General features: G+C 40.1%; 1 protein-coding gene across 1 annotated transcript in view; it reads left to right on the forward strand.

Annotated features, from left to right (window-relative positions):
• Positions 1 to 8,232: 8,232 nt before the first annotated feature.
• The window catches only part of LOC124167031 (insulin-like growth factor-binding protein 2), a 46,284-nt gene continuing 28,815 nt past the window's right edge, over positions 8,233 to 25,701 (forward strand). The window contains exons 1-2 of the mRNA XM_046544801.1: positions 8,233 to 10,450; positions 12,428 to 12,702. Of these exons, the coding sequence (XP_046400757.1) occupies positions 10,299 to 10,450; positions 12,428 to 12,702 (427 nt within the window). The 5' untranslated portion in view covers positions 8,233 to 10,298. The remainder of the gene's footprint in view (positions 10,451 to 12,427; positions 12,703 to 25,701) is intronic.

The raw sequence follows: 25,701 nt of genomic DNA on the forward strand, positions 1-25,701 counted from the left end.
TTTGGTGAGATCGGGAATTAGAAGGAAGGAACATGAATCCTTCGTGAAAAATATTCCTCCGACTTTAAAATCCATCTTAAACTCGGTAAATATGGATAGTATTCTCCCAGATCACAAAAGGACAACACTATACCGTCTTCTTTTGGACGTAGGCTTCGTGTACGAACGCAGGGGGAAAAGAATCATCCTTATCGAAATGGATGATATTATTCGTTGGTGGCACAATTAATTATTTAAGGCAGCTAAAAAAATATCGTCGCGAACACAGGACGAGTGTATTCACAGGCGAAAGTTGGATTAATGTTGGACAAATAGTGAACATAAGTTTGCGAAACAAATAATTAGAAAATCCGCGTCAAGATTTCCTTGCTGGACTAAATACTGGGCTCGGCCCCCAGTTCCCGAGGAGGACGATTTGCAAATATACACACAGGAACGGAAAATGGGTTTTTAAAAGGAGCATCGCATGTGTTTCTGTACAAAAAGAACTCAATGGATGATCATGAAGAAGTGGCTGGCGAGTGTTACGAGAGATGGTTTGAGCACTCACTTCTTGCAAACTTACCCGATGGATCAATTATAGTGGTAGATAATGCCTCTTATTACTCAAGGAAATTGGAATCCTTGACTACTACAAAGTGGAGGAAAGAGAACATTAAGGAAATTAGCTTTGAAGATGTCAGCTTGAAAAGAGATCTTTTACTTATATAATAAACCAAGTACGGGAAAATTTTGAAAAATAAAAGATTGATGATGTCTTATACAACATCGCCTTTCATGTAATACTAGCCAGAGCCAAAAAATATTGCATAATATGGAGGAATAGAAATTTTGTTTCATTCAGGAGTGACGATAATTTTTATTATCCTTCAATTTATTGTTATTTTTTACATTACAGATTATTCATTATTCAGTTTGTGCATTGAATAAGTACGTGCATAAAATAACAAAAGACTTTTCCTTTTATATTGCAGCGAAGGTATTGTAATTTACGCTAAAAAAATTCCTTAATTTACGTCGTCTTTCGTGCGATCCCTAACTCCTTTTTGAACTAAACCATTTTGGCGCTTTATTGTATGTGGTTGCATACGCTGTTAGGATGCCTGCCGGCGAAGTGGAAGCTTGGCAACACTGTTATCCATAAGGCCCGTACTGTCAACTAAATGTGGAACGCTCAATACTCCAGTTTTTCCGGATGGTTCGAAATCTGAGTCCGCGTGTGCAAGTGCGGTTGCGTCCACGTATTATGTCAAGGGTAAGCTACAGGTTTTGTGTAGTATTTTCACGGGCGAGTTGCTTGCAATATTGCCCTGGATGAATATTTTTGGCGTCGTAATCATCCATAATATGCAATGATGCACGCAAGACACTTCAATCTCTCCTTAAATATTTTTCCTTTTCATCCCATAGTTCAAGGCATTCACGAAGCACTTCCCACACTTAAGAAAAAAGGAGTTATGATATTAAGAATTAAGTTGTTGAGAAATGTCGCTGGCAATAAACTCCGAGACATCAATGCGGAAACATCCGCTTGGACCACTTGAGTCAGGAACAGCCGTGGGGAAGGGGTCGCCTTCCCTTGGCTTAGAACAGGACATACCGCGCTCACCCATACATACCTTTTTACCGAAGAAAAAGTCCCCAGCTGTGATAGCTGCGACTGCCATATTACTGTGAGGAACGTTCTACTAGAATGCATGATATACGCACATAAACGTAGCAGCTTAATTGAGAACAAAGATATACAAACCGGTCTGGGTAATAACATAGAAGAAATCAATAATGTAATTCTCATGAATACCGGCATAATCAAACTCCAGTGATGTCAAACCACAGGATACCCCTTGTATACTGAATGCCCTTATCAGAAATAAATAAGCTTCCTTAATAATAGGAACATTGAGTGGTGCAAATGACCCAGTTGTCGGCGCACCCCTAAATTGTATTTCTACTACCAGTAAAGATTTTTCCCTTCACCCAGGCCAGGCATATCATCCACCAGTGGTTACAGTTAAAACTCTCTGACCTTAGCTGAAGAGACGATGATTCCCGTGCCTTATGAGGATTAAATCTCTTTTTGGAGTGGGTTGATGAATGGGCAAATGTTACAAATAATAAACCTCTACCAATAAATCAGTCTCAACAGCTGGCCCTTCAAAACGAGAATCGGGCATTGTGCCCTTACCCACTCCTACCTGTTCAACGATGAGAACATTCCTCCCCCACGTGATGAGTGCGTCTGCCCTCGTACTGTGCGGCATATCCTGACGGAATGTGACAATTGTCGTAATCATCGCAAAAGTCTGGGAATCCGTGGAGGTTCAAACATCTTTGGTATAATCCTGATCGTCCAGTTTGTACCACTTTATTTAAAAAACGGACTGGAATTTTTAATAAAATATAGTTATTATAAGAATTATAAGCCAGTGCAAATTTTTTCAATATCATAATGTAAATATTCAGTTAAGTAGGTAGAGATAAGTCCATTGATGGTGGGGTGGTAATGACGTCAGTTATCGATGTACCCCAAAAATGGGTACTACCTTTGCTATAGCAGGTCGTGGAGCAAAGAAAGACGCTGAATAAGTTGTTAGATACGATTGGAGAGAAAGAGGTAATTGTATCCTAGAACGTATGCAACACACGGAACTTAGACGCGTGCCGGGCAGCCTAGATTTCGGGCGATATATATTCTTTGCCGAAAAATTTACCCACCATATTTCTATTGCTCACAATCACCAAAGTAATGCAAAAAATGAAAAAAAACGATGATTTTCCTGGATAGCACACCAAGGAGAGGCTGCCAGTCAATCCGAATGTGATTATTTATTAATTCCAATATTCGAAGGTATGCCAGCGGTTGATAAAAATGGTAATGTTGTCAGAGAACTCGTTTGCAACAACTCGGATAGAAACAGCTGCCGCATGCAAAACTTGTATTCCAATATTAATTAAAATCTTAAGAGGGCGAAGGCAAATGCACAGCGAGTTGTTGCTGAAATACGGATATGCTTTTCTTGATAGAGAATGTAGTGTCCCTGTGTAAGTGAAATATGAAGCGTACCAATGCAAGTTTTATGAGAGAAAACCATAAATATTTGGCGGTTGTGCTACCTACATAGCATGGAAATTTATATTCAGAGGTGTCAAATAACCTTAGATATTTGAGAATTTCTGGTCTTGTACAGGCGTGAAAAGCGGCGAAGATAGCACTCAACAAGCCATAAATTTTCTCGAACGAGGCAACCTCTGAAGATATGAGGCCCATTTTTCGATAGAAAATCGTGGGCACAATACTTCAGTCAAGATGCAGTCGGAAAAGTCATTTAAAAGAAAGCTCTGGGGTGGTTTTCATAATTCTTAATTCTATGTAATTTGGACTGTTGTGTTCAAATCTGAGATATGTTAACAAAATTTTATTACGAGCATGGCGTAATTGAATGGACCTTGTAGGTGGATTAAGGGAAATAGTGCTTGACGACCCTGAGCGACTCAGCCCGGTAGTAAAATTTTTGAAAGTACCCGGTATTCTGAACAAAGATTAAGTTTAGAAATCGCTATTTGTAAATGTATAAATTTTTCTCTTAGGTAATTATAAATCAAGAAAATCAAGACGATCGAATTTATGAGTTGATGCATTAAAAATGTTAAAATAAGATATGGTGCGGTGCAAAACGACCTCAGTTGTCGACGCATCCTTAAAACAAAAATACTACTACCACTACTGCTAAAAATATTTTATCACGCAGCATTGCATGAAATGGCAAAAAGGCCAAAAATGGAAACTTTTTTTAGCTTATACTCTTAACTCGGAATATATCAACTTAAAAGGAATTAGCAATTGAGATTTCTAAAAGCCAACTTCTCCCAAACTTCCTCCCAAACACTTGACGATAAGATGCATAAGGTTAAACCGGAGTATAACATCGAGTGAAATTTTTTTAGCACCTTTGGAAGTAGTAAACCCTATTAGTTTTCTGTCTTTTTGCAATTTTTTCGATATTAAAAAATATTTGACATATTGGAAGGAAATGAGGATTGTAATCGGATTCATTCCCTAATAGTAAAGAAATCAATTATGAAAATGCAAGCGCCGTGGGATAGTAAAATAATTTACGGAGAATCAGGTGTTTTTGAGGAGGTGAGCAAAAGAAGCCAATCATAAAATGACGTTTGATTATTAGGTAATAAAATGGTTCGTGGGAAAAATATCTCAGCGTTAATATTAGTAGGAAATTATCTCTGGTTTAATTTTAAATTGAATACCTGATCCTCGAAAGTTGATGGATTCCGAGTTATAAACCAAATAAACAAATATTTTTGGCCTCTCTTTTACCAGTATTGCATTGTTTCCCCACGAAATTTCGATAGCAAACTTCAGACTCGGATTCAGCGGCCTAAAATACATATAGGACAGAAAAATCAAAACTACCCCAAAAACATTCCTGTAGAAAGTGCATCTTTACTGGACTGGAGCGGGAGACCTTTGTTGCGATATATCCGTTACGTAATTACGTATCCACCGAGGCCGTTCAAATGCTGCGTTTTCTAGGAGTTTAATTTTGGCGCCATTTTTTGGCCTTTTTTGTTTCCTCCGATAGTTTCATATATGCCATTAAATCCTGTGCAATTATGACCCAATCGTCGGCGAAAAGCAGATTAAAAAGAATTATACTATCTAAATCCAATCTACTATTTCAACCCAATTGGGAATTCCACTGAAAATTGATGATTATGCGATATAAAATATCCTCCATACTGAAAATTACTGCGAAAGCAGTTCTTATATTACTTGCGAATCTCTAGTAAAATTCAACTTTGAAAACACTGGTCAACATAGATTTTGTCCTATGGACATTTTTGGGTGAATCTGTGGTTAGATTCTTTCTATAACGTTTAGCTTTTTTTAGGACAGCATAATGTGTGATTTTGCTTTTACGAAAGTTATAATTTAATTCATTTAAATATCTTGATAGTTTGAGCAGGTGAAAATAAAAGTTTCCTGCCAAGGCATGTTGTCCTACGTTGTCATGCCTTCCTATCTTGTCAATAAATGTTCGCGAACTTGCACTTTCACTATCGTATCATTTTTGCCAAAGCAATGCTGAATCAGCTGCCACTTACTATAAATATGGGGCCAACTTTCGGTGCGTAAAGACGTTTGTTTTTTCTCGGAAGATGGTTTGAGAATTTTGTTGCTCGCAGGAAATTACAACTTAGTACATAGTAGTTTCTGATAAGTGGCTTAGCTTTCATTAGGCCCACTCATATTTTTCATAGTGAAAAAATTCACTATGAAAAATATGAGTGGAAAATTTCTGGCGACTTGCAAGTAATTGCAATTTTACTAGTCTTACAGCTTGGCTACATGAAATATTGTTGCTTCATCTGCGAGTGGGATAGCAGAGAGAGAGAGAGAAAAATTAGGCACTTGAAAAACTCTGGTCGGAACGTAAAGAACTCGTTCCTGGCTTCAAATAATGTTCTTTTTAAGCCTCTGGTCGATCCGAAAAATATTCTTTTCTCCCCTCTACGTATTAAATGAGGACTTTTTAAAAATTTGTGAAATCCATGGATAAAAATGGTGCTGATTTTACTTATTTGGAAAAAAAATTTCCTAAAGTCAGTGAGGCAAAGATCAAGGAAGGAATTTGCATTGGGCCATAGACTAGGTAAGGACTAGAATTGCTGAAGTATTTGAAATTTTAACAGCAATTGAGATCAATGGAAAAAGCGTATGAAACGCATTCAAAAATGTATTTGAACATTTGTAGGAAATGTCATGGCTGAAGACTATTGTCGCGATTCCAATATTGTACCAAGTACACATTTAAAGCAAAGAGTAAATGACAATAGTTATATGAGATAAACTCCAAGGTCTGGATCAACTTAATGCTTGATGGCGATATTTGGTGAAAATTGGTGACAGGAAACATAATAAAAGGTGCACTGAGTTGTATGTTCCACAAAAGACCGATCCAGGTTTCGATATGTACAATATGTCATTTTCAAGGTATAGTGATCTTAATAATCTATATTGGAGTAGTTCTACATTAATATGATCATAGATTTGGCCAAGGGTTTTGTTATTATTTTTAATTTTTCGACTATTTTGTGTTCACTTAGACCTAAAGCATTAAATAATGCTAATAAATTAAATCCTTAATAGAACTTTATTATTATTATTATTTAAACAATTACTGAGTAAGGCTATATAGTGTATTGACCCCGTCTATGTTTGTGAATATGCCTATGTTGGAAGAAAGTGTTTTTATTGTCAGATTAAATGAGCGGCACATTTCAACTAGGTCTTCGGTGTTTTCGTTGATAAAAATTGACTCAGTGTCAGTGGAATATAATATAGTTCTTCTTTGTTTCCTGAGTGCCCAGATTATTGTATCACCGAATACTTTAACCAGATGTAGATTTTCTACCATGACGATAGGCAAAGTATTGAAAAGAAATAGCAATTTAAGTTATTTTCGAATGGATGTTTCATGCATTAACAGGTTTAAATATTGTTGTTATTATTAAGAATGGTCTTAAAGCATATTCCTATTATGTAGAATCTGAGTTTTTCCCGGCGTATGCTCTGCAGGAATATTTCTCGGGTTTCCCACCGGGTGTCGTATCGGGTTGTAGTTCCCAACGTTTCCATGACTTAATCATGGAAACGTTGGGAACTACAACCCGATACGACACCCGGTGGGAAACCCGAGAAATATTCCTGCATATTCCTATTATAATTTAGCATCACAGGTAGTTAATTTTGAGGACAGCGGCAGCCCGAATGGATCAATTTGTGGCGTTAATGTTTCTTGAAATGTTATTGTATAAATCCCATTAAATTCTGCTTCAATATTCTTCCAACATCGAACGTTATCTGCCAGCGTCACAGCATCTGTCCATTTATTTTCCGATGCAACCCTATTTTTAATAATTAAATCAACAAGAAAATTCTTTTCAACTCTAGTCATCCGCTCCGTTTCGTTTACGTCTGTCTATGCTCGAGTGATTAGTTTTTCGTTTGATTAGAGGTCGAATTGTAGGTCGCTTATCATTGTAAATACTGATTTAATAGGAAATACGGGACTGACGTAACTTTGAAAATACCGAAAGGGAATTATAAAAATAAAACTGACTCTCGGCTCAGAGTGAAATGTTTAGGATGCCCTCAGACTTTTGAGAAACAGGTAAATGCGTTGCAAATATTTTGTTTATAAAAGATGGAATTGCAGAACTGACTCCAATTATATACTCCAATAAAACCTCTAAGAATAGCTTCGTCACGTACCGACCTGTTAAAGTTACGAACTGACGAATGTAATAATTTTGGAAATAAAGACTTTATGGTACACCCAAAATGTCTAAAAGAGAAAGTGTAAATGTTCAGAAAGTATTTTATTTGGGGTATGTTTAAGTGAACCGTTAAGCTCTGCTATCGCACATTAATTACTTTAGTCAATTCAGCAAATGTAACTCAATTTCTATACGTTTTGTGTCCCGCCCACAGTTCGGCACTATTCATTTCTCGTTTGACTGGTAAATTAAAGTATTTGAAAATTCTGGGATTTATATTTTTACTGTAGGAAACTCTTTCATATTAGGCCCACGCCGCTTTCTGGTCAACTCGTTATTGATGTAAGTAACGCTGTCAAGAACATCAGAATGTGTTTTTGGAAAAAAACAAAAGAAATTAGTCCCACTCAAAGTACACGTGGAAAGTTGCCAATTTTTTTCCGACTATCATTGAAGCAGCAATATTAGATAGGCGCTCCACTCCCACCCAATTGCACGCCACGCTTCCCTTCATCAAACTGTTCTCCTCTTTTTTTACACCCTCTGCCATCATCCCTGCAGACCCTTCCGTGCAAATATCCTTTGAAGAGGCCGACCTTTTCCTTTGCCTCGAAATTTTCATAAGCGGAAAATTGGTCGCCTCTCTCATATGATGTGCGTGTGGGTGTGTGTGTTGTATTCGCTTGTGTGTTGTGTGCAGCTCTTTTCTCTTCCCATGTGGACGCCCTTGTACCACATGCGACCACATCCGCCCGATGGGACGTGTACCTCAGGGCTCTTTACCCTGCCCCCTTTCCGTCCTTCCTTCCTTCCCGCCTCCGCGCATGCGCCTCCCTCCCCCCCACCCTCCGCATCCGGGGCGGAACGTGGATATTCTCTTCAGTGTTGATTCAGGGTCCGCGGGGGGAAGACCGCGCCTTCTTTCGGATAACACTCCCGACACAGTGACGGTGTGTTCGTTTGTTCTCGGCTCCTTTCCTCCACTCTTGCCACGATCCTCGTTTTCGCATGCCACGGTCCTAGATTCCAAGTGCTTTGCGAAGCGTCCGTGGGACGGATTACTTTGAATACGTATGTGCTGCAGAGTGCTTCACTCCTCCTAGAGTTGGAGGAATTCATCTCGGAGCGGAAGGAATAATTTGTGCATTCTTCCACCCTCGAGGCTTGTTTCGATACGTGAGGTTAGAGCTCACCCCAGGCCAAGCCGTGAGTCTGGGAGATTTTCACTATTACGCGGCCTTTTTCAAGGAGCGAGGATATTATTTCTGGGGGTGTCCAAATTTATTTTACCCATATATGAACCCGGGACCTCTCGACCTAGTGCTTAGATCGCCTCGCTCTCATTAAAGAAATTAAAGTTGCAATTTCCAGTAATTTATTTGTACTGGAACGCCGGTTTTTTTAAATTATGTTTTCGTTCATCGAAGCTCCCTGTTAAGCCATCGTTTCTTTTGAAAAACGCTCATAGGTCATCGCAAGTTTGATTCGAGTCATCACTTTTGTATTTCCTGAGGACAGCTGGCGGTGGTTTAGGATACTGTGAAGCGTTGCTAGGATACCGCTGTTTGCCGCTCTTCTTCTGTTGTTATTTTTTTCCACTCCCATTTCTGGAATTGCATCCCACGCCCAGAGATGTCCATATGTCTGCGTTTCCGGTAACTACGGTTGAACTCACTTGAAAACACCTACGTCGAAGTGATCATGAATTCCTGGAAATTATCCATTTGACGTTTCGGCTACCTGGATGTGAACAGTGATTGTTTCCTCGTCTTCATTTTATTTGTTGAATGGCTTGGCCATGTTTTCCCAAGGAAGTATTGTGTGAATGATGTTATTTTTGAAGTGTAGATGCAATGTGACCTCTTAACATTTCATGCGCACTTTGGAAAAAGCCTAATATTTTGTCTCTCAAAGAAATGAAAAAGCACGTGAATGGTTATCTTTCCTCTTTTTGCATATGCCCGTTTCTGTATTTACTGAAGCAATAGCATTCTTACTGTTAGCTTAAGTATTGGGATAATAGTTCTCTGAACCCTGTCGCGAGACTGATATTTGTTTACATCGGAGAAACGATTTGACCTCTCCATCATTACGTACGATATCTGGGAAAGGTAGCTATTTTGCTGGATTCGCAAGTGGTAGAAGCACTTTATTCGGCCAATTTCTGTACCTCCTGTATTATTGAATGACCTCGACGAAGAGTAGTTACAACCAAGATTTGACGTGATTGATTGATTGATTTACGACGCAAACGAAATTTCGGGCAAGAGACTCGATTGTGGACTGTAGTCAGGGACCACGTGGAACATTGCCATTTGGAAAATATAGGTGAAGTTATTACCTAGCGCCCGAAGTAAATGTTGTGTTAGAAGTGATGCATGTATGGTTTGTGTGGGAGTGGAGACAAGAGTAGACCATCTCTTCAGTCGATGTGCTATTTTTGTGAGTGATTGTTTGCGGAATTCGTTATCTTCCCCTATAGTCCTCGGTTAGTTTCCCTCTTCAGTGAATCATCAACCCCCTTCTTAGCGGAACGTAGTTTTACCCGGAAATTGATTTCAGAGCGGCTGCCGTAGGGGAGGTGGAAGGTGTGTCAATTGTGAAGGGACTGTAATTGTGCTCGGTCGCTGATGCAAAGGTAGTCATTTTGTAAAGGAAATAAGGGAGGAAAGTGTTATAAATGATGTAGGGCTAAGAAATACTTGTCTCCGGATATCGATGTTGAAGTTTTAACGGTTGGGAAGGAAGAAAGTGACTGAACTGTATCGGGGTAGAGAGTGCATCCATTTATCGGGAGGTGGATTTAAAAGAAGAAGACTTGAGATAAAAGGAAAGTGGCTAGATTGTGGAGGGGAACGACAGTGAATCTACTAGGAAGTTGGCGTAATGGTTTCCATTTCGAGACAGATCTAAAGTGTGTGTACAGAGTGGATTGTTTGGTGGTGGTAAGGTTGCAGTTCTCCTGGTTTTGAAGAGACGTCTATCTCTTGCTGGGGACCATGGCGCTCCGCTGGGCCTTATTCCTGTTGTCTGTGGCGACGGCCTCCCCGCCTCCTGTCCCCTCGCTGCCCGCGCTAACTTCTACCGATGCGGCGTCCACGGATAATGACGCCGCAGCAAGCGGCACGCCCACCGTGGCCAGCGAATTCAGGTGTGCTATCAGGTGTATTGCTCTTCCATCCATCGCGTCCTATAACGCGTCACTGTTCGGTAGTGCTATATTGATAAGTTTTAATACAACGTTCCTTTGTCATGAAAAAATGGTACGGTTTTGAACATGGTGTAAATGAAAATAGAAGTTCCCACAGTCGGTCTCTCCATCGTCCGGGTTTACGCCGTGTTGTTTTTCATTGCTTGACAACAGCTGCGCCGGTATCCCAGCGAAACTTGTTGTCAACCTATGTCAAACAACGTGGAGAAAACCCCAAAGATGGAGAGATCAACGAATCAAGAACGCCACGCACTACGATACAATACTACTTACAGTTTATGTTTTGTTTTTATTTTTCGAAATTTTTGTCTCAATTTTTTTTACATGATAAATTTCAAAGTGTACGCCCTTACTCGTTCGAAAAGAAAATCATCGTCAATATTACACTACTCATAACGAAAGACGCTCAGGGGAACAATGCTTAACGTCCCATTCGACGGACGGGGTGCTGCACTTGAACTGCCCTCCAAAAGTCACTCAAGCAGGGATCGGGAAGCCTATGACAATTCTCTTCCTCCCTGTCTCTACTATCTTTCAATGAATTATCAAAAAACTGACCATTCTTTTATGATTATCCTGTGTTTCCCTAGTCCATTCGGGGAGAAAGAGAAGTTTTAACAAGTTCGGTTACTTGAACCTCTCTTCCCTTTTTTTACTCATCGATCTCCCTCGAAGCACAACTTGTTACAGCACCTTGACAAAAAATAAACAATTCACATAAAATTAATGTACATTCAATCAAAAAACATAACAATGCGAGCTGGAACGCGGCGTTACATCCCTTGGTGTCACTTCCCATGTTTCCTGTTCAAAGCCAGTCTCTTCAATTCGTTGCATTCATGTCTTGAACTCACAGTTTCCCTTTCTTCAGTTCACTTCATCTATGTCTTCCATTCACTAGCCAAGCCAAGCGGATTTTTCTTTTATATTGTTCTTCCGAGCTCCCAGCCAATCAGCTGTCTTCTCTGGATTTCTGCATCTGGGCTGTTTCATATACTATAGATGGCTTCTCTTATGATGCTTCAGGCCGGGCATTGCGGGGGTTAGGTGGATAAGGGAATATTCTTCCGTTCATTAAATCCATGTATTTAATTCACGGTATCCATGCCGTGAGGTCACTGCATCTATGCCTTCAATTCGCTGCATCCATATCTTCAATTTACTGTTTCTCTACATCTATGTCTTCATTACACTAAATCCATACATTCCGTTCACTCTAACAGAGATTTTTAGCACCCTATACAGCTCATACTCTCTACTGGCCCTTCAAAAGATGTCATCTCATTCATTCATTCATATCTTCAATCCACTGATTCCATTTCTTCATTTCAATGCCTCTATTTATTCAATTCACTACTTCCATCCCTTTATACCACTACTTCAATGCATATATGTCTTCATGTTACTAAATCCATGTATTCATTTCACTCCTTCGGAGGTTTTACCACTCACAGCTCATACTCCCTACTGCCTCTACAGTCTTCCGTATCTTCCTTTGCCTTAGAAAGTGGCCAACACTCATTTTTTTTCCTCCTCGAAATGCACTCCTGCATTTTTTCTACCGTCTCAAAAAAATATAATTATATTTACGAATAGGTTGAGGAAGGATGTGTTTATCATTTAATTGTTGGGTATTGTTAGCCAGGGAAAAGATAAACATCTATGCACGAGGTATACAAGGTCGTATACAAAGGTGTATATTTTTCGTACCATGGTGATTGTTTTTCGGGTTCCTTCCGCGTTGACTCATATTTTGCGAAAAAAAATATTAAAAAAATATAAGTCCGTAAAAACAATCACCAATAAACTCACCGCGGAAGCCTCCGTAATATTTTTCGTACCATGTTTATGTATGTTACCCCTGGCCAATTGCTCACTTGTAACGCTGTTGATATAATGCATGAAATATGATTGCAGCCAGTCTCTCCAGTCGACGCGTGCCGTGACTCGTGGCCGTGCCGTGAGCTGCGTGTGCACGGTGTCGGAGTGCGAGCGCGTGTCCGCCTGGGAGTGTCCTGGGGGGCCGGGGGCGCTCGTGTGGGACGCGTGCCGCTGCTGCCGCGTCTGCGCACGCGTCGAGGACGAGCCGTGCGGCGGCTTCCACGGCGCCTGCGCACCCGGACTCCGCTGCCTCCTCGAACCCGGCCTTCTACCCTCGAAAGCCGCTCCCGACGCCAGAGGAACGTGCAAACGTGAGTTCACTGCCTCATGGGGCGGGGGATGACTTTGCATTTCCATAAAATAGCATTTATACTGTAGCCTATTCGAGCTACTCCCGACGGATAATTTAACTATTTCGCATATAAGTTGATGACGTCACGAACTCATGTCGAGCGGGTAGCCGCTTCTATGCTACTCCTCGGCTATGTGTGTGCGCCTTGCGCAGTTTGTTGTTGTTTACGATCTTGTATTCCTTTTGTACCTTCTCCCCATACATTACAATTACTTTCTACAATTTAAAATTATTGCTAACCGTATCTGGCATGTACTAATTTATGAAGTTCTAACGATGCACATATTTCCTTGTAAAGGTTGTACATTTACAGGTCCCTTTAATTATAATAATTTTTCATGCTAAGCGATTAACCAAGTAACACCAACTATTTCGTATATAAGTTGATGACGTCACGAACTCGTCCCGAGTGGGTCTCCGCTTAAGTGCTACATATAGGCCTTAGGTATGCTCCTCTCGGGGTTCTTTGTTGACGCACTTGCGAGAATTTCCTTTTGCACCTATATTTGATACAATACATTCATCTTGTACAATATAAAAATTTTTACTAACCTTGATTATTTGGCATGTGCTATTTTATCCGGTTCTGAAGTTGCACAGATTCCCTTCTAGAAGTTGGACTTGTACAGGCCCCTTTAGTTTTTCATAACAATTAAATAAAAATGACACTGATACTCTTGGATACAGCCTTGTATTATATTTTCAGTTTATAGGTCATTATATAGTTAAAAGGAAGAAGACCGGAAGGTTTGGCTTGATGGGAAGATGCAACTAGACGCTCAGATATTAATATATAAGTAAGAAGGACTTAAATGACGAAGTACATGCGTCTGGTCACCCTATAAATTAGTGGATTTAAAAATAGTGAACTGAAATGCAATATTATATAGTAGAATGATGTTTTGAATCTTAAGAGAAGGATTGTGAGAATTCTCAAGCGACATGCAAGGACGTAATTGTATTGTGCCGTCTCTAGTTATGTTCGCCTACCTTAGTAGTAAGTTAAACTCAAGAAAGTTCCTTTTTATCATCAGCTGATTTTTTAATGGTACATTTAACCTGGTGGGAGCGTAAAGGCGTCAGAGGTGAAGCCTTGAAATTTCGATTACCCCGGACCGTTCGTGAAGAACGCATTTGATAAATATTTATTGTAGTGCCCCGGAGTAGGTAGGATTCATCCAGCGTATTGCGGGAAGGTCCGCGGAAGAAAGTAAACCTTAAGTGTATTTTCCAAGGTTTCTGAATGGTCCGCACTTCCCGCTGTTTTGTTGGAGTTGCAATGCTGGTTTCGAAGCATTACTGAGTTGGTAACCTAGGTCTTGGCCCATCAACTTTTATCCTACGTATGCAATAATGACACATGACTCTAAATATGTACTTGAGGTCAGGGTACGTATGAAAAGCGGTGTGGAAAGACCAAAGTTGTTTATAATACCATGCTCGAAGTTGACCCTATGAATAATCCTCGGCGATTCTACAAATAAATATTCGTACTCGATTTCCTTTTCAAAATAACTTAACCTAAAAAAAAGTATGAGCTCTCGTATTTGAACATGGCGGTTAGTGTAGAAATATAAATTATTACATTCGTGTAGCGAACTTAATAGTCTTTTTAGATGGTTTTATATCATTACATATTTATTTCTCAGTCAAGGTTTAGAATTGAGTGGTGCGAAATAGCCATAGCCATCAACGCACCCTGCACGAAAATAACCACGACTACAACTGCACCTTGCTCTCGTTCCAGGATTTTAATTCCACTTCATTCGTCGCTAACGGCTAGCTGCAACTAACTATAGTCAGTCGTTAGGAGATAATGTAACTATTCCTGCGGCAGGCGCTAATTTCTCTGCTAACTTCAGTCAGCGACCTCTAATTGTAACCGATATAAGCGCTGAGGTCTGTAAGTTTGAGCGGCAAACCCGGGTGTCCGTTACTTATTGATCCAGAATCTAATTTTACGCTTAGTTAGCTTGAAATTCCTCGTGATTAGCGCGCGCTGATGGATTTCACTTTGTCGTTCGGCGGGCGTGCCTTCATTCACATCGTGGTCCATCAACCCCGATGCTCACTTTTTGCGTCCCTTCAAAGGCGAGCTATCTTTAGTTAAGGGCTCCTATTGTGCGTGCGGTCATAGATGCGATCATGTTGCCTTTCGTCAGTGCGCTTTGTGTACGGTACGGACGCTTCGCTGAGAGGAATTGAGTGATTATTAGAAACCGGGCCTTTATGAATGTCTTACCCAATAATGATGAAAAAATTCCCTACGTAATACATTTTTTACAAAGTCAAATCTAATTAATAGCGTGTATATGTTGCAGTTTACGATTACATTATGAATAACAACACGGGACAAGTAAAGACCGTATGAAAGAGGGGCGGTGCGAAATAACCTTTTGTTTATTTATTGACACACCGCCGAAAACAGCGCTATTTGACCTTTACATCGGGGTTTTCGTAACATTAAGCATTTTGATTTACATGAACATTTATGCCCTGGATAGGGGTATCCTACCCAGGCGGGAATCGAACCCACGACCCCGTGGGCTAAAAGCCCCGCCGTGCCGCCACAGAGGCCGGCAAGAACAACTCATGCGGTGCGTTTTGCATTGAAGAACCCCATGAAAGTATTTCTTTTACTTTGACGTCAAATTCAAAGTAATTTTATGGTTTCCGGTTGTAATATCTAGAAAGGTTTTCAGTATAAAGTATCCAACTGAGTACCAACGTAATAAATACAAAATCATATTGAAAGCGTAAAGGCGTCTGTTATATTCGACGATTGGGATTTCAAGACTTTTCCTGGTTTTCATTCAAAATCCTCACACCTGCAATAAAGGGAATACGTAGTAATAAGATAACGATAAATCTAAGTCTTAGAGATTTCTGTCATGTAATATCACACACGATTTATTGTAATGTGTTTTAATTTAGTTATGTGATAAACGGTTTTTATTTATTTATCAAACGGTCAAAATCATTTGCGTTGAACATTCATTGATTTAACTGTCGGAATGTGGAAAAATCAACTAAGGTTGTTTTTACTCGTAATTTTTTTACACTCGTGGGTGTTTACTGTCATTTTGGTTCGGAACTTTGTCCCAAAGAAGGAAATAAGTAATTTGGCGAAACTTCGTCTGCAGACGTTTCATTTTGGACCCAAAAAGTAACAAAATATGTATATTACTGCCGGTATCATTTCAGTTTGTCCTATGGCGCATGTTGCCGGTTGTCATTCAGGGTAAGGGGTAGTAAGATTAGTGGGATTTTATAGGCATTTTAATTCTTTCTTGACTTTTTCGTGTTTTAGTACTGTGGAAGGAGTTCAAGCAAACAAGAAACAATAACTCCTACTCCCTTACTACTAATTAATACCACGATACCCCATATATCCAGTACATAGTAGTATAGGGAAGGTCAGTGGGAAGTCGGGTATGTTTGACGTTAATGCGAGAAAAAGGATTCCGATATTAGCTCCCAGTACTTGTATGCATTTTGTAGTTTCTTGCAAAGACTTTTAGGAAATAATACCGATTATAGGACCACTCTGGGATTAGTATTATGCTTTATAAGGGACTCCCGTCTTTTCTTCACACTTCTTAGAAGGCCACAGTTGTGAAAACTCGGTAAAATAACTCTAACCCTACCGGGGCCTGCGAATTATTTTATCTTTTTCGTTCCACGTTATGAATTTTATGCCGACATATTCCGACACATTTCATGATCTTTTTCCAAAAACAGGCTCTCTTGTGATAAAAACCTATGTCAAAGACGTGTATGATGACATTTTCCCGTCTTATGTGATACTGGATGATCGAAAGCAATAATAATGCGTAGAGGAGATCCTAAGGACCCCCCAGGGTAGAAGCTATATTCTTGTTGTGACTTTGGGAACTCATTAATCGGTTTCCAAAAATGTCCACAGCGCCACGATGTGCAAAGAGCCATCCATTTATTCATAATATTTGCAGTGAAGTATTTTCTAACGTGAGGAATAGCATAGTTATAAATTCGAATAATTTAAGTATATTGGGACTAGCTGCGGTATCAACTTTACGGAGTCATCCGCAATGCTCAAAATGTACGAAAATTCCCCTGAGAAAAAATCATTCGCCTGCACGAATTGTCGGTCGGGATTGTGGGAAACTATGTTTTCTTCGTTCAGTGTTTCAATTCTTAGGTTAGCTTGGTATGATGTGAGCAGAGCCTAGGCTAAAGGAAAGGCGTGTGAATTTTATTTTTAATTACTTATTTATCCTGGGCCTCTAATTGAAATTGCATTATAAGGGTAGTTTAACGGCAAACGTCTCGGTAGATTAACTGGCTGAAGCACTCGACCGGAAATCTGGGAATCCGGTTTCCTATCCCAGCCAAAGTGAATGATTTTTTTTCTCTGTAGGGGATCGAGGTGGTGTGGTGGTGAGTGTGTTGGCTTCCCACCCGGTGGGCCCGGGTTCAAATCCCGGCAGCGGCAGAGAATTTTCAGAGACTGCCCGATCCCTGCTTGAATGTTGTGTGGAGGACTTTTGAAGCGCAACACTCCGTCCATCGGATGGGACGTTAAGCCGTGGTCCCTTTGGTGCATTTCGTTAAGAGCAGGCTAATGCCGACGCCGGGTATCTCTCCACCCTTCCTCACCTACCCTTCCCTCATGGCGCAAATGACCTCATCTGTCGGTCGCCTCCTCCAAATATCATACCATACTTTTTCTCTGTAGAATTTTCGGATATTTTATAAACTCGATTGATTATTTCATCGTGAATGTAAAATGTTTTAAGTATTAGCTGTAGCATTCTTCCCGTGAAATTTGGATTGCTCTGAAATCAGTGAAACGAGTGGTGACGTTTTTTAATTACTCAATTGTATGCGTGGTGGCTGAAAATAGATTTTGAAAATCATCTAGTGTAATGTCCTTGGTTGAAAGAAACGATGTCCAATCTTCGACGTAATTATCCTTAGCTGAACGAGATGGAGGTGTGCATGTGGGAGTCCAATTGCATGCTGCATGCTGGTGATTGATCACCCCCTGCCAAACACCCTAGAGGTGGCTCGCAGGGTACTATGTAGATGTAGATGAGAAAAAGATTAATCAAGTCGTGCGACGGGGCTTGGGAGACTGTTGTATTTTACGGTTTTATAATAAGCCATCGTCTGACAGCAAAAGCTGCTGGTTATAGCTACCAGTGATTTGCTTTAACTTATGGCGTATCATCCTCCTACCTCTTGTTTTGTTTCTGTGCTTTATACGTGCAATCTCGTCAAAATATAAAAGACTGCTCATTCCAGGATCCAATTCGCTTTTCATGTGTCACTCAATGGAATTTTCAGAATGCTGTTTTGCTCTTGAAATTTCACTCAATTTTCCTGAACATTAAGTTGAGAAAATTTATTGTTAATTCCGTCCGATTTTCACCCGTTTTCACGCTATAAATTTCGAAAAGCAAACGCGGATTATTTCGTTTGATTTATTATTTTTCCATTTTCCATGTGTCGCAGCTGACAGGTTTTCAACTAAGTAATGTAATATTTATCCTGCCTGTTGTATATTTTTTACTTCTAAATTACGCTTGGAGCTGACAATTGCAACGAGCGCGTTCTCTCCGTTTCGTTTTTGTTTTCCATTGTAATCAATCAGCTGCCGAGGGGGATGACGTCCAAGACATAAAACAGCACCTCAGTAGAGAGACGCTCGGTGACCGGGAAAGCATCAATGGGATATGAATTCACGGCAATTTACAAACCAGATAATCGCCTCATTTGGACAATAGCTAATTAACGCCATTTTCGACAGCTGAAATAATTCATTCCTTTGGGTCAACGGGCGGGGGAATAAGCGAATTATTTCGCAGGCGATGCATGTGAGCGCGATTGGTTCGAACTGCAGTTCTCTCCGTTATTGATGCAATGAATTAGTCGGCAGCTTATCATCCGCTCCTCCAACTCTTCCTGTCCGACATTACTCAAATCGCAAGCACTGCCGAGAGGGTTAGGCGGAGCTTAATTCAAAATTAATGAGCAAATGCGATGCGGGGAAAGGGGTCGTGTTAGGAGCATTACGTGAGTGGGTGGCCAATTTTCAAGGGATCAGTGGCGGTGGTTATCCAAGGGGTTTTAAAGGAGAGTGGGAAAATGAAGGGCGTTGGGGGAAGGGAGATGAATGCCCCAGAGCATGCACGACGCTGTCTCTCCGCCCGGGCCTCGAGTGAGTACGACTCGTGAGCTTTTACATTGGATAATTCGCTGTCTCTTGTGTGACTTCATGGAATCGACTTAACATGATGAAATGTAAAAAACTTTTTTATTTGCATAAATATGGAATTTGTGTGTAATTTCAATTTTTTTTCATTTCTTCATTTTCCATTGAGTATTTTTAAGGCTCACTTAAATAAGAACACATGAGAAAATAGAATGGTATAATATAATAACAAGCTCTCACGCAAATATTTCTCAACCAGTGAACTTTATGTTCGAGGTTAGGTATAAACTATTTTAAACATATTCAAAGTTAACACGCTCTTTAGTCAAATCGCAACCACTTCCGAGTTGGATAAACATAAGTCAATAGTCATCACATAATGGTTTGTTTACTGTTGAGACAAGTTCATACGAACATGCAACTTTCATAAAATATTGTTTATGGCCAACGAATTGTACCGCTATCGTGAGCGTGTTGGCCCAGTGGGTAGAGCGTTGGGTCTATGATCGGAGGGTCTCGGCATCAAATCTCGGGGGAAATCCCGATACCCCCGAACAAAATCATGGAAGTGAGAGGTGGTGTAGGGAAAGGAATTGGCCTCCCAGCCCTGAACGTGTGATGCTACTCTGGGGTGAGTCCTCAGTCCCGGGCCAGCTCTACCCTTACCTATCCGAACCTTCCACTGGATTGAATATCCGAGTGAGTGAGAGTACCTTTGGGACCACATAGAAAAGACCTTTGTTGGTCCTGTGGAAGCTTTATTTTTGCTACCAATTTTTGCGCATTTTAATGGGTTTTCTTATGTCCGCAGCGCGACTATATTGTCTATTCTCAATATTTTCAGTCCAATATTTGCTGCGGTCAGGAATAGCATTGAAAAGTCATGAATTTTATGTATCACAATATCACAGGTACAGTGGTGTCTCGGTAATCCGGCAGGTATCGGACCAAAGCACTGCCGGATTACCGAAAACGCCGGATTAAGGGAAATAACTTATATTGACGCAATTAAACGGTAGAAGCTATGTTTTATAGTAAACATACGTGTGTATAATATATTGTATTATACACTTTATTTGTGCCTACACGCGATTGAAGTGTTAACGTTATGTAAAACTACAATAAGTAATTTCCCCCCTACTTTCCAATGCAGCCATGTTCGTGTCCCCTTGCAGTAAGCTCTACTTCCCCTATTTTCTGAGTTGGCATAGGCATTGTCACCAGCGAAGAAGACTGCTCGAAATTAACGAGCTACCTGCCGGGTAGCTCCTGTATATAAACGCCGGGATACTGTCAAGGCCGGATAAGTCAAGTGCCGGATAATAGAGGTAGCTCTATAATGAGCATTTGTAAATAGATCTAATTATAGCTTATTTCTCATTGAAATTCGGCTCGCTTTGTCTGCAAGCGACGCGAGGGGCGACTTTTGCAAACCCATTTTCATCTACATCCATGAGGTACCGTGCAAGGTAACACCAGGGTGTGTAGCACGGGGCGATTTCACACCAGGCATGCAGCAGTCATCCTAGACTTTTCAGACTCGCGCTCGCTTGCTGAACAGAGGCTAAGCACTACACAGGAAAGTGAGATGCGGTCAGTTCAGAAACTATAGGAGAGTGCTAAGGACACGAACATGCTACCATGTGAATAAAACTATTAGCTAGTAATAGAAAACGAGAAGTTGGGTTTGTAAGTGATGCATGCATGGTGTTGACAATGATAGTAAGGTATTAACATTTATAGTAGGGTATTAACCCAGAGAGGGCGCGCAGCGAAATTTAGCATCAGAAGGCGCATGGGGTTGTCGTCGACACACTAAAGAAAATTTTGTTGTCCTCTTTCCTTGGAATGATATAGCGCGTTCTTAAATAGGTCCCCCGAATTAAATTAATACTAATAATTATTATTATTAAATTAATAAAAACAATGGGGTGATATACACCCCGCGCGCCCTTTCCCGGGTTAACAGTCACAGTAAGGTATTAATAATTATAGTAAGGTATTGACTATGTATACAGAACCTATTTGATCTATTCCGAGTCCTGTCCTACTGCTTAAATATCGGTATAATGGTCCTTTAGTTTACTCTGAAAAACCGACATTCAAAATATATCGGTTCTGCGGTCCATTTCCCTAATCTTATTCTTGTGATCATTTCTACGACAGTAATTCGCCTCTCTCAAGATACCTTGAACATGCGCGGCGTGAAGCGTGACGTGTTTTGAACTGTGCGGTGTGCATGTGGGAGTCCAATTGCATGCTGATGATTAATCACCCTCTGCCAAACACCCTGGAGGTGGCTTGCAGGGTATTATGTAGATATAGATGAACGTCAGGCAAAAAGTATTCTTGAAATTTCCGAAAAAGTAAACTTGAATTTTCCGCACAAGATTTATTTTAACCAATTTTATTGATTTAACTAAATTTTTCCCTTCCATCGGTTAGACCTTGCCATTCAAGTACACTTAGGGTGACATCGAAGAGGCTGACGGGAGAATTCTCTGGAGTGAAATTCGTGGGCTATACAGCGTCGTGATGTGGATGGCTGAAAGCGGCCGCGGCGAGTGGGGAAAGTGAGCCCTTGTGTGCGCCCCGTGGTCGATATTGGTGTCTGGGGGAAGTGACGCTTTCGATTAGTCACGCTCACCTTGTTTTGAGGAACTTACATTATGACTCACGAGAGGGCGGAGCTTTTTTCCTCCTGAATCGTTTCTCCGAATCGGAGGTCATTGTTTGACGGAAAAATTTTCCCCGCCGAAAATTTCTTTCTTTTTCTCTCTCTGTCGAGGCTTTCTCCTTGACTCATCGTGACTTTCTTCTTTTTACGCCCTTATGGTTGACCTCCTATAGTGTAATAATCGTGGTGCATGATTTTTTGCATGGTGTATTTCATCATGCTACGACAAAAAGTGCAGCGTTTCAAGTATGTTACACGAGTTAGGATGGGAATCTTTACAGGAGCGTAGATCGAAGTGTAGGCTTAACTTACTTAGGAAACTCGAAGAAGATATTTTCTCAGACGACGTGAATCATATCCTTCGTTTACCATCGTACTATAGTAGACGCGATCATGAGAATAAAATAAAAGAAATAGACTGCAAAACAGAGAGATTTAAAATGTCAGTCTTCCCTCGTACTATTAAGGATAGCAACGTTGTCTCAATTGAAAGGATTAATGGCATCGCTCGCTAGGATCACTCATTGCATGTATTTTTTTTCATAGTTCTAACCTTGCATGTATTTGCTCTTGGAATTACTAACCATTAGCATTTTTTTATGAATAAGCATGTATATTTTTCTAGTGTGCGTACTATTTCTATGACCGTGTGGTGTGCATGTGGCGGTCCTCTTACATGCTGCATGTTGGTGATTTTTCACCCCCTGCCAAACACCCTAGAGGTGGCTCGCAGGGTATTATGTAGATGTAAATATCTCGCGCATATTTAAACCCGCGCGCGTGGCTGCGTACGAAGTCACTTTTCAGTGCCTTGAATAATGGACGTTTATTAATGCTATCTAGTACTCGGTAGTCACATTTCTACAACGCTATTCTTATTTCCGTTTCTATTTATTGTTAACGGATGATGTCCCAACACCCCCAACGCTCATTTTCAGGCTGTTTACGGTGTAGTTTGTAAATGTAGATGAACACTTCTCATTGCCCTTTCCAGCGCTTCCTCCATAAATCACGCTCACCTTGTTTGGAGGAGCTTACAGGATGACTCACCAGAGGGTGGAGTAGCGTTTTTTCCCCCTGAATCATTTCTTCGAATCGGAAGGCATTGTTTGACGGAAAAATTTTCGCCGCCGAAAATTTCTTTCTTTCTCTCTCGCTCTCGCGGGACTCATCGCTTTCCCCTTTTCTCGCCTCCCACGCTGACCTTTCGCTTTGTTTTTTATGCCTCGCGTTCACCTCGCGCAATCGCGACGATCCCATTTTGCCACTTAAGGAAATGAGCAAATGGCTAATCCTCACGTATTCGATCTTCAATTCTCAGGGGTCGTTGTCAATAAGGCTGGCTTTTATTCTGCCGCTGAAAGACGTAAATTTGACGTTTGTGCATCGAAATTTTCAAATAATGATTTCAAATAGTCATTATTTCTTCGTGAGACATCATTAACCCCTTCCATTTCAATTTCTTTACTGAATATCGTGCTCCAATACCATATTTAATTTTTCTTTGCTTCTTTTTAAGTGGAGCGGTAGGTAATTAAATGATATTTTTTAGTTTGTAACCAACGTAGTAAGGGATCCGGGTTCGAATGCCGGTTTTTTTCCTGTGGATTTTTGCACAACTGAGAACAGTGAAAAAAAGTTGATTATTATTTGATATTGTTAAGTACATATATCTTTAGATACATCGAGAACACAGCTATCGATACTGCTTTAAAATTTTATAACTTTCATTGCATTTTATTTAGTAAAATATGAGTTATTTGTGTGCATTATTGATTTTTTAACTTTGTTAAACTATCAAAACATTGATATTATTCTTTTAAATAGTGCTAAAATTAAGAAAGTTTGATGGCGAGCTACACTCGCCCTTGCGCGATTGTGCATTGGAATCTCATGATGAGCTGAAGTCGTTATTTCAGCGTAAGAATTCAAGATTTCTCAGCCTCTATGTTGGATTAACAATATGATGTTTACAATTATTAGCACAGGGCTTAATTCCATTCATATACGACCCCTAAGGGAACCAAGATTTACAAAGCATTGTACAACAGAATTCACTTTTAATAATAATGATAATTGTTTATTACTCCAAAAAATAAAAGTACAGAATAGAATTAATTACATAAAACGGAGTAACTTTAGGTAGCCATTAAGGACAACCTGTTTTTTGGCTACTATTATTTGCATAGGGTCATGCTGACATATAAACATTTGAATTGAAGCAAGCACAACATTTAAATTGAAGCAAGCACAACATTTGAATTGAAGCAAGCACAGCATTTGAATTGAAGCAAGCACAACATTTGAATTGAAGCAAGCACAACATTTGAATTGAAGCAAGCACAACATTTGAATTGAAGCAAGCACAACATTTGAATTGAAGCAAGCACAACATTTGAATTGAAACAAGTAAGTACATATATTACATGGTATTACATCATAGAAAAATTACCCTCTCAATTCAAAATATCGAATAAATATGAGCGTAGATATTACGGTGAGTATAAACATCCGGGATAAGAAAATAATCATTAACTTTTGAGCATAATTTATTAAATATTGAAACCAGTTTCAGTGACTACGAAATAAATAATTCAAAATATATGTCATTAAGTATCCTTGACTAAATATTCAATTCATGGTAGAGAAAACACATAAAATAATCCCCAAAAAAGGAGGCTATAAATTGCTATGGTATGGATTCGTACAGTTCGTAAAACTAAATTACAAAATGATATTTGTAAGAATGAAGTTAGTACAAAGTGTCAATTTGAATGTCTGTTTATTATAACTCGGCCTTGGGTTTACGGGGAGAGAAGTCCATGATTTTGCGGACTTGAATAAAAGTAGTGATGATAACTGGTGGTACTTTGTTAGGGCAATATATGTCTGATAGCTCCCTCTTTATTTTGATAGGGTGGCTGGTGTAATAACATGTCCGGAATATATTTATGTTTGAAAACAATATGCTGAACAGGAAGACGCCGTTTAAGTATTTCCCCGTCCTTCAGGGATAAAAAATATAAATGTCCCTTAAATTATCATTTCCCAAACGTCACAAGGCTATGGCAAGCGGAAGGTGGGTCTTCGGGTTCGACAGCCTCTTCACTTCACCACCCCGCAATATTTTCTGATGATAACGTGCGCAATGCGTCATAGAAGACTAATCGGGTTTTTTACCTGGCAAGTTATGTTATAACTACCTTTGATATTTCGGGTCCGTGATCCACCCTTAGGGCTAATGCCGCGGTGGTGAAATTGGGTAGTATTAATACTCAACACGTAGTGTCGGGTCATTCACTATTCGTCGACTGATTTCCGCCTTACTTTGGCCGTTCGTATTCTTCTCAGTGCCGATTTAGGAGCGAGAATTAGAGCAAATCCTATGTCTCAATTGAGGTTCTTCCCTTAAAGACCCATTTCGATGGATTTCATACATCCAGTTTACAGACAACAATAACGGAAGTATGAATTTAGTTATGTAAGGTGTCGTATTGTCGCATCCTTAACTCAGACTCTAACTCTGACGGTAATGAATCCCTTATGTGTTTTGACGTCTCGACTCTGATTTCTCCTGAGGTCCCCCCCCCGGTTTTAGCCCGGACGGTCCGCGATCCCGATTTTCAGGGCCCTGGTCGCCGTGGAGATGGGACGTCATTGTCTCGGTAAATTATATTAATAAATAATTCTATGGTTTCTTGCAAGAGGTTGTCTGCTTTAAGTTCTAACCGACGCCGTAAAAACTCAAGGATTCTGACCAAATGGAATATAGAAACAATACACAAAGCACTGAAAAAAAAAATGCGTTGGGATGTAGTGCGTGTGAAGGACGAATTGGGACTCAGAGCACTTGTATTTAACCGTATCCCATGTCAATGCGGGAAATTATATATCGTAGAGACCGGATACACGATAGATACCCGAATAAAATACTACAGGAGGTGTATATTATACACTGTATAAGGCTGTTCTGCCCGGAGAAATCTGCCGTGGCCGAATATAGCATATCATCTCCTTGGATGAAACTTAAATTGTCTCCTAGACGCATATGTATTTGGATCGTCCTCCTAAAGAAAGCATTGAGA

The sequence above is a fragment of the Ischnura elegans genome, chromosome 10 (genome assembly GCF_921293095.1).
Source record: "Ischnura elegans chromosome 10, ioIscEleg1.1, whole genome shotgun sequence".
NCBI classification, from domain to species: Eukaryota; Metazoa; Arthropoda; class Insecta; order Odonata; family Coenagrionidae; genus Ischnura; species Ischnura elegans.